Source organism: Notolepis coatsorum (assembly GCF_963971535.1).
Source record: "Notolepis coatsorum genome assembly, chromosome: 13".
In the NCBI taxonomy this organism is placed as follows: Eukaryota; Metazoa; Chordata; class Actinopteri; order Aulopiformes; family Paralepididae; genus Notolepis; species Notolepis coatsorum.
The window spans coordinates 36,024,237-36,034,080 of record NC_140177.1 but is presented as its reverse complement, the minus strand read 5'-3'; the positions used below and the strand labels follow the sequence as shown (position 1 = coordinate 36,034,080).

The following is a 9,844-nucleotide window of genomic DNA, read 5'->3' as shown; positions in this document are numbered from 1 at the left end:
GAGGGGACCAGAGCGAGGAGAAAAATGATTTGATGAGCAGGGTCAGTTTACTGATGGAGCTTTCTGCTAAGCACTGATCCAGGAGCAGATTGATGGCTGTGTATCCATGGTAGAACCAGTGGGATCACATCTCTAAAGTCTGTCTGTATCTCCCTGTCTGTATGTCTCTCTGTGTCAGTATCTCCCTGTCTGTATGTCTCTCTGTCTGTCTCTCTCTCTATATCTGTATATGTCTCTCTCTGTCTGCATCGCTCTCTGCCTGTATGTCTCTATCTATCTATCTATCTATCTATCTATCTATCTATCTATCTATCTATCTATCTATCTATCTATCTATCTATCTATCTATCTATCTATCTATCTATCTATCTATCTATCTATCTATCTATATAATTATATATATATACATACTGTATACAGTAAAATATATATATATAAATTATCATGGAGTAGTGATTTGGGACTTGATTGGAGAGGAGGGTAATTAGAGGAGAGAGAGAGGGAGAGAGAGAAAGAGAGAGAGTGCAAGAGAGAGAGAGAAAGAGAGAGACAGAGAAATAGAGAGATATTGAAATATTGATATTCAGGATAACTTAATCTTTGCACTGACAATATAATTACCTGTGCTTATCGTAATTCTAAACTTCAGGATAACTTATAATCAGTATACTGACAATATAGTTACCTATGCTTATTGTAATTCTAAACAGTACAATATAAATACTTACCTGTACTTACATTCGGGATATAAGCTGTGCAAATGGATAAAAGCGCATAATACATGACTGAACTGTATCATGACATGTGACACACATACCGCCACTCAACGCCTCACTCAGAACATTCTCCTCTGCAGCCCTAACCTCAGCATCTGTCTGGTGATCTGAATCACATCACATCACATCTCTCTCTCCCTCATCTCTCTCCTCAGTGGGACGGCGTGGGTCCTTTCCCGGACTCCTCAGAGCCCCCTAGAGGCATCCAGATGCTATGGCACCCCACCATCGTTAAGCCCTACCTCACCCTGCTGTCTGAGTGCTCCAACCCCGACACCCTGGAAGGTGCAGCTGGCGCCCTGCAGAACCTGGCCGCTGGCAGCTGGAAGGTAGTGACTTATCATCATAGCACTGCTGAATCAGTGTGTGTAGTAACGTTTTACACAAGGACGTGTAGTATTATGGTATGTATGGTGTGTTTTACAGGATGAAATGTAATATTATGTTATCTATTGTCTGTGTGTGTGTAGTAATGTTTTACATGATGAAATCACACGTTTCTCTATTCAGGCTATTTCAATTGAATAATATTAGCTCTCTCTCTCTCTTCCTCTCTCTCTATCTCTCTCTCTCTCTATTTCTCTCTCTTCCCCCCTCCTCCCCCCCCCCCCCCCTCCTCCAGTGGTCTGTGTATATCAGAGCAGCAGTGCGTAAGGAGAAAGGTCTGCCCATCCTGGTGGAGCTCCTGAGGATCGACAACGACAGGGTGGTCTGCGCCGTGGCCACCGCCCTCAGGAACATGGCCCTGGACGTGCGGAACAAAGAGCTGATCGGTGAGTCGCGGGGGTCACGACCCCTAGGGAGGTCACGGCCCGGGGTTCACTAGACCAAAGATGTATCCACACATTTCCAAGAGTGACAAATTAAAGGAAATCGCTGAATGAATGAATGAATGTAGAAGCAAAAGCTTCCATACAGGTGTGACTGGCTGCATGAAGCTTCCATACAGGTGTGACTGGCTGCATGAAGCTTCCATACAGGTGTGACTGGCTGCATGAAGCTTCCATACAGGTGTGACTGACTGCATGAAGCTTCCATATAGGTGTGACTGGCTGCATGAAGCTTCCATACAGGTGTGACTGACTGCATGAAGCTTCCATACAGGTGTGACTGACTGCATGAAGCTTCCATACAGGTGTGACTGACTGCATGAAGCTTCCATACAGGTGTGACTGGCTGCATGAAGCTTCCATACAGGTGTGACTGGCTGCATGAAGCTTCCATACAGGTGTGACTGGCTGCATGAAGCTTCCATACAGGTGTGACTGGCTGCATGAAGCTTCCATACAGGTGTGACTGACTGCATGACTGCATGAAGCTTCCATACAGGTGTGACTGACTGCATGAAGCTTCCATACAGGTGTGACTGACTGCATGAAGCTTCCATACAGGTGTGACTGATTGCATGAAGCTTCCATACAGGTGTGACTGACTGCATGCAGCTTCCATACAGGTGTGACTGGCTGCATGAAGCTTCCATACAGGTGTGACTGACTGCATGAAGCTTCCATACAGGTGTGACTGAGTGCATGACACTACCATACATAACTCTGCCATCCAAAAGTAACAGTAAAGTGCAACAGCAATATACAGGTGATTATACTGGGTAATGTGGTTATACAATATACTGTATAGAATAGTACTACTGAGTAATAGTGTTAATCAGATGTATGTACAGGGTTGTAGTATTAATATGTACAGTGATACAGGTAGTAAGAGTAGGTAAGGGATATGTACAGATATAGTATCTACAGATATGTAAAAAGGATTATATGCAGGTATGTATAGACAGATGTGGATATATACACGCACACACACACACACACACACACACACACACACACACACACACACACACACACACACACACACACACACACACACACACACACACACACACACACACACACACACACACACACACACACACACACACACACACACACACACACACACACACACACACACACACACACACACACACACACACACACACACACACACACACACACACACACACACACACACAGGTGTAGGTCCAAGGCTCTACCAAACAGCCTGAGGAGCTCCACTGTATTGAAGTCTTCTAACATAAAGAAATACTCTGTTGTCTGAATTATTCAAACAAATGGATCTGAGTGTTTCACCTCCTTCTGTTCAGCACATCCTCTATCCTCCTTTTAGCATTCTCTCTCTCTCTCCCTCTCTCTCCCTCCCCCCTCTTTCTCTCTCTCCCTCTCTCTCCCTCTCTCTCTCTTTCTTTCTCTCTATCTCTCCCTCCCCCCTATTTCTCTCTCTCCCTCTCTCTCCCTCTCTCTCTTTCTTTCTATCTCTCTCACTCCCTCCCCCCCTCTCTCTCTCCCTCTCTATCCCCCTCTCCCTCTCTCCCCCTCTCTCTCCCTCTCTCTCTGTGTGTCTCTCTCTCTGTCTGTCTCCCTCTCTCTCCCTCTCCCTCTATCTCTCTCTCCCTCTCCCCCTCCCCCTATTTATTATTAAGAGTCAGATAGTCCTAACAGTATTTATTATTAAGAGTCAGATAGTCCTAATAGTGTTCATTATTAAGAGTCAGATGGTCCTAACAGTATTTATTATTAAGAGTCAGATAGTCCTAATAGTGTTTATTATTAAGAGTCAGATACTCCTAACAGTGTTTATTATTAAGAGTCAGATAGTCCTAACAGTGTAAGAGTCAGATAGTCCTAATAGTGTTCATTATTAAGAGTCAGATGGTCCTAACAGTGTTTATTATTAAGAGTCAGATAGTCCTAACAGTGTTTATTATTAAGAGTCAGATAGTCCTAACAGTGTTTATTATTAAGGGTCAGATAGTCCTAACAGTGTAAGAGTCAGATAGTCCTAATAGTGTTCATTATTAAGAGTCAGATGGTCCTAACAGTGTTTATTATTAAGAGTCAGATAGTCCTAACAGTGTAAGAGTCAGATAGTCCTAATAGTGTTCATTATTAAGAGTCAGATGGTCCTAACAGTGTTTATTATGGGTTTTCCAGTATAGCATCCAGCTTTTTCCTCGTCCTCCTCTCGGCCACCACCTCCAGTTTGACCAGTTGTCCTAAATGTTCCAATTGTTTTAAATATCCCAGCGCACTTGATACCTACTTGCACACTGTAGGCTAATTTTACGTTCCAACTCGCTGTACGTCATCAAAGTGTGTACAGTAAGTACCCAAGTGCACTCAGGCGGAAGTGTGGAGGAATGGGATCCAGCCACTTTGTCTCTGTGCTTCAGCACGGCAGAGAGCAGTGGACAGTCAGGACAGAGCAGTGGTCAGTCAGGACAGAGCAGTGGACAGTCAGGACAGAGCAGTGGACAGTCAGGACAGAGCAGTGGTCAGTCAGGACAGAGCAGTGGACAGTCAGGACAGAGCAGTGGACAGTCAGGACAGAGCAGTGGTCAGTCAGGACAGAGCAGTGGACAGTCAGGACAGAGCAGTGGTCAGTCAGGACAGAGCAGTGGACAGTCAGGACAGAGCAGTGGTCAGTCAGGACAGAGCAGTGGACAGTCAGGACAGAGCAGTGGACAGTCAGGACAGAGCAGTGGACAGTCAGGACAGAGCAGTGGTCAGTCAGGACAGAGCAGTGGTCAGTCAGGACAGAGCAGTGGACAGTCAGGACAGAGCAGTGGACAGTCAGGACAGAGCAGTGGTCAGTCAGGACAGAGCAGTGGACAGTCAGGACAGAGCAGTGGTCAGTCAGGACAGAGCAGTGGACAGTCAGGACAGAGCAGTGGACAGTCAGGACAGAGCAGTGGACAGTCAGGACAGAGCAGTGGACAGTCAGGACAGAGCAGTGGTCAGTCAGGACAGAGCAGTGGACAGTCAGGACAGAGCAGTGGTCAGTCAGGACAGAGCAGTGGACAGTCAGGACAGAGCAGTGGACAGTCAGGACAGAGCAGTGGACAGTCAGGACAGAGCAGTGGACAGTCAGGACAGAGCAGTGGACAGTCAGGACAGAGCAGTGGACAGTCAGGACAGAGCAGTGGTCAGTCAGGACAGAGCAGCGGACAGTCAGGACAGAGCAGTGGACAGTCAGGACAGAGCAGTGGACAGTCAGGACAGAGCAGTGGACAGTCAGGACAGAGCAGTGGACAGTCAGGACAGACAGATGGAGAAACACGAGACATCGTCGGGGTGGACTCAGCTGAACTCAGAGGCTGTGACCGGACCCCGAGGTGCTGACTGAGCCAAGACGAGGGTCAGAGGGCGCGGTGCTGACTGATCGAGGGTCAGGGTGGACACAGATTGCTTTGTGGCAACAGCAAGGTCTCGTGGGAAATGTAGTCTTGTCAGAATTAGGTCATAGGGGCATGTCCTCATGGCAGGTAGACAGGACCTAGTGGTTCTATTGAAGTAGCAGCTAGTCCTGGTGACCAGCCGTCTCTGTCGGCTCAGTGTTCGCTGTAGAACCTGGTGCTTGTGGTGTCGTGAGTTCAATTCTGGTCTCAGCGTGGCGTGGCGTCTCTCTCTCTCTCTCTCTCTCTCTGTCTGTCTCTGTCTCTCTCACATTCACTCTCACACTATCTCTCTCTCTCTGTCTCTCTCTCTCACTCTATCATTCCTGACCGTGTCTCTTCATTGAATCTGTTGGTGTCCTATTGAAGCAGAAATGTCATTTACATAATCTTAAAATAAACACACGAATAAACAAGTTCTTTAATAGTTGTCATACAGAAGTACAGAATACTTTCATACAAAATGCTTCTTACTGTTACGCTCCAGAGACTGTGCTAGACAAGATAGTATCAAATAACATAATAACATAATATAGCATGAATTTAGAAGAAGAAAATGAGGTCACAGTTGTTCGGTATAGACATATGTACAATGTTCTGAGTTACCATATAATATACAATACACAACTATGCAGTGTACTAATGTACAGTACTATCTAGTGCAAAGCAGAAATGGGATGAGGTACAATTTTAGGTACAATTAAAAAACGTATTTATCCAAACTCCCTGGGGAAGGAGGTCAGTAGCAGAAAATACATTTAGCTGAGATGTATTCAAGCCAAATGGTTTACTAGTGAAATCTGCACTGAAACACCTTGACCCACCCTGAAACACCTTAACCCAACCTGAAACACCTTAACCCACCCTGACACACCTTGACTCAACCCGAAACACCTTAACCCAACCTGAAACACCTTAATCCAAATTGAAACACCTTGACCCACCCTGAAACACCTTAACCCAACCTCAAACACCTTAATCCAACCTGAAACATCATAATCCAACCTGAAACACCTTAATCCAATCTGAAACACCTTGACCAACCCTGAAACACCTTGACATAATAACAACACCATCCAGAATACTAGCTACCCATAACTAGTCTATAACTTTGATGTGTACATTAAAACTCTCCCCCACTCTATCTCTCTCTCTGTCTCAATCTCCTACCTCCTCCCCCTCCTCCTTCTCCTCCTCCAACCCGTCTCCAGGTAAATATGCCATGAGGGACTTGGTCCACCGGTTGCCGGGTGGTAACAACAACAACAGCGGTGGGGGCGGAGCCAACAACAACAGCCTGATAGGGAAAACCATGTCAGACGACACCATCACGGCCATCTGCTGCGCCCTGCACGAGGTCATCACCAAGAACATGGAGAACGCCAAGGCCCTGAGGGACGCCGGGGGCATCGAGAAGCTGATCGGCATCGCCCGCAGCAAAGGAGACAAGTAGGTCCATCGCCGTGTCCTTCATGTCAAGGTCGGGTGGTCCTCCCTGGCATGTCATTGTAACCGGGTGGATTTCGGGACCATAATTGATCCACAGGCGGCCGCACTAACCAGCTGAGCTAAAGGGTCTGGCTTGTTGCAGGTGCTGGTTGACTGCGACCAACTCCTCAGTAGCCAAAAACATTTTCACTGGCATCTGTTGGTAGTTCAGCACGCTGTGGAGTCAGTTCAGCACACTATAGACCATCAGTTCAGCATAGAGTCAGTTCAGCATGATGTAGGGTCAGTTCAGCATGATGTAGGGTCAGTTCAGCATGATGTAGGGTCAGTTCAGCATGATGTAGGGTCAGTTCAGCATGATGTAGGGTCAGTTCAGCACACTGTAGGGTCAGTTCAGCACACTGTAGGGTCAGTTCAGCACACTGTAGGGTCAGTTCAGCATGATGTAGGGTCAGTTCAGCATGATGTAGGGTCAGTTCAGCACACTGTAGGGTCAGTTCAGCATGATGTAGAGTCAGTTCAGCACACTGTAGGGTCAGTTCAGCATGATGTAGGGTCAGTTCAGCATGATGTAGGGTCAGTTCAGCACACTGTAGGGTCAGTTCAGCATGATGTAGGGTCAGTTCAGCACACTGTAGGGTCAGTTCAGCATGATGTAGGGTCAGTTCAGCACACTGTAGGGTCAGTTCAGCATGATGTAGGGTCAGTTCAGCATGATGTAGAGTCAGTTCAGCACACTGTAGGGTCAGTTCAGCATGATGTAGAGTCAGTTCAGCACACTGTAGGGTCAGTTCAGCATGATGTAGGGTCAGTTCAGCATGATGTAGGGTCAGTTCAGCATGATGTAGGGTCAGTTCAGCATGATGTAGAGTCAGTTCAGCATGATGTAGAGTCAGTTCAGCATGATGTAGGGTCAGTTCAGCATGATGTAGAGTCAGTTCAGCATGATGTAGAGTCAGTTCAGCATGATGTAGGGTCAGTTCAGCATGATGTAGAGTCAGTTCAGCATGATGTAGAGTCAGTTCAGCATGATGTAGAGTCAGTTCAGCATGATGTAGGGTCAGTTCAGCATGATGTAGAGTCAGTTCAGCATGATGTAGAGTCAGTTCAGCATGATGTAGAGTCAGTTCAGCATGATGTAGGGTCAGTTCAGCATGATGTAGAGTCAGTTCAGCATGATGTAGGGTCAGTTCAGCACATTGTAGGGTCAGTTCAGCATGATGTAGGGTCAGTTCAGCATGATGTAGAGTCAGTTCAGCATGATGTAGGGTCAGTTCAGCATGATGTAGAGTCAGTTCAGCATGATGTAGGGTCAGTTCAGCACACTGTAGGGTCAGTTCAGCATGATGTAGGGTCAGTTCAGCATGATGTAGAGTCAGTTCAGCATGATGTAGGGTCAGTTCAGCACACTGTAGGGTCAGTTCAGCATGATGTAGGGTCAGTTCAGCACACTGTAGGGTCAGTTCAGCATGATGTAGGGTCAGTTCAGCACACTGTAGGGTTAGTTCAGCATGATGTAGGGTCAGTTCAGCATGATGTAGGGTCAGTTCAGCATGATGTAGGGTCAGTTCAGCACACTGTAGGGTCAGTTCAGCACACTGTAGGGTCAGTTCAGCATGATGTAGGGTCAGTTCAGCACACTGTAGGGTCAGTTCAGCATGATGTAGAGTCAGTTCAGCATGATGTAGAGTCAGTTCAGCATGATGTAGAGTCAGTTCAGCATGATGTAGAGTCAGTTCAGCATGATGTAGGGTCAGTTCAGCATGATGTAGGGTCAGTTCAGCACACTGCAGAGTCAGTTCAGCATGATGTAGGGTCAGTTCAGCACACTGTAGGGTCAGTTCAGCATGATGTAGAGTCAGTTCAGCATGGTTCAGCATGATGTAGGGTCAGTTCAGCACACTATAGGGTCAGTTCAGCATGATGTAGGGTCAGTTCAGCATGATGTAGGGTCAGTTCAGCATGATGTAGGGTCAGTTCAGCATGATGTAGGGTCAGTTCAGCATGATGTCGGGTCAGTTCAGCATGATGTAGGGTCAGTTCAGCATGATGTAGAGTCAGTTCAGCATGTTGTAGGGTCAGTTCAGCATGATGTAGAGTCAGTTCAGCATGATGTAGGGTCAGTTCAGCATGATGTAGAGTCAGTTCAGCACGCTGTAGGGTCAGTTCAGCACACTGTAGGGTCAGTTCTGACCTGTAGATCCAGTGAAAAACAAGTTGGTTGCATTCTCTTTTGGTACCTACTGTACTATCGTTGGTGTAACGTAATGAATTCCTCTCTGTTGAATTTTCAGACACACTCCCAAAGTGGTGAAGGCAGCGTCTCAGGTCCTCAGCAGCATGTGGCAGTACAGAGACCTGCGAAGCCTCTACAAGAAGGTACAGGACCCTCAGCTTCCGTCTCAGGGTTAAAGGAAGATGCCAACATTATGACGAAATGCGCTTACTTGTCTTCTCCAGTCACACAAGAAGATACAGTAGATACCAATTTCTACTGTGCGTTCAGTAGAAAGCTATCCGATCGCCTAGCTTAGCACAAATTAATGGAAGCTAGCCGAGCTTAAGTGTTTTTGGCCAATAGCTATGCTAGCTTAGGGTGACCATTATTGTGGTTTCCAAAAAAGAGGACACTCTGCCCCCAGTCTCAAGATACTTAAATGATACTCAAAGATGCCTTATAATTTTTTATATATTTAAAGTATGCCTCCTCGGTATGGATAGAAAATTATTATTTATATTATTTTATATATCAAAATAATATCTCTCTATAACCAAAGTTACTCAACATGCTTTATCATGCCTAAAGTAATCTATCTGACAAATCTCAAGAAAATGACTTAAAAATCTACCTATAACAAAATAATAGCTCTTTTCAAGTCTTACTGGACAAAATAAATAACAAAATATGAACGAATGTTCCAAATAATAATAACCTCTTCTGTATTAGAAAATCCAGCTTTAAAAAATATATCTTTGTAATTTTTCAATTATAAAACAGTAACCTCACAAAGATACAAATTAATAAAAGTAACTAATAATAAAGTACACTATGCAGTTTCGGATTTGTTTACATTTGCATAACTTGCCATTAGTGTACAAAACAAATTTATTACACACGTAATCCTTAGAATTATTGTATCATAAGCATCTTATATCATCAAAAATCAAATTACTCAGGATTGAACAGATATAGAATCACTCCAGGAGAGAACAGACAGAGTCACTCCAGGTGTGAACAGAGACAGAGTCACTCCAGGAGTGAACAGAGACAGAGTCACTCAGGATTGAACAGATACAGAATCACTCCAGGAGTGAACAGACAGAGTCACTCCAGGTGTGAACAGAGACAGAGTCACTCAGGATTGAACAG

General features: G+C 45.5%; 1 protein-coding gene across 1 annotated transcript in view; it reads left to right on the top strand.

Annotated features, from left to right (window-relative positions):
• ctnnd2b (catenin (cadherin-associated protein), delta 2b) overlaps positions 1–9,844 on the top strand; it is a gene marked incomplete at both ends in the record, with an annotated part of 213,541 nt that overhangs the window by 188,478 nt on the left and 15,219 nt on the right. The window contains 4 exons of the mRNA XM_084327635.1: positions 932–1,105; positions 1,399–1,549; positions 6,237–6,474; positions 8,769–8,853. Coding sequence (XP_084183761.1) covers positions 932–1,105; positions 1,399–1,549; positions 6,237–6,474; positions 8,769–8,853 — 648 coding nt within the window. The remainder of the gene's footprint in view (positions 1–931; positions 1,106–1,398; positions 1,550–6,236; positions 6,475–8,768; positions 8,854–9,844) is intronic.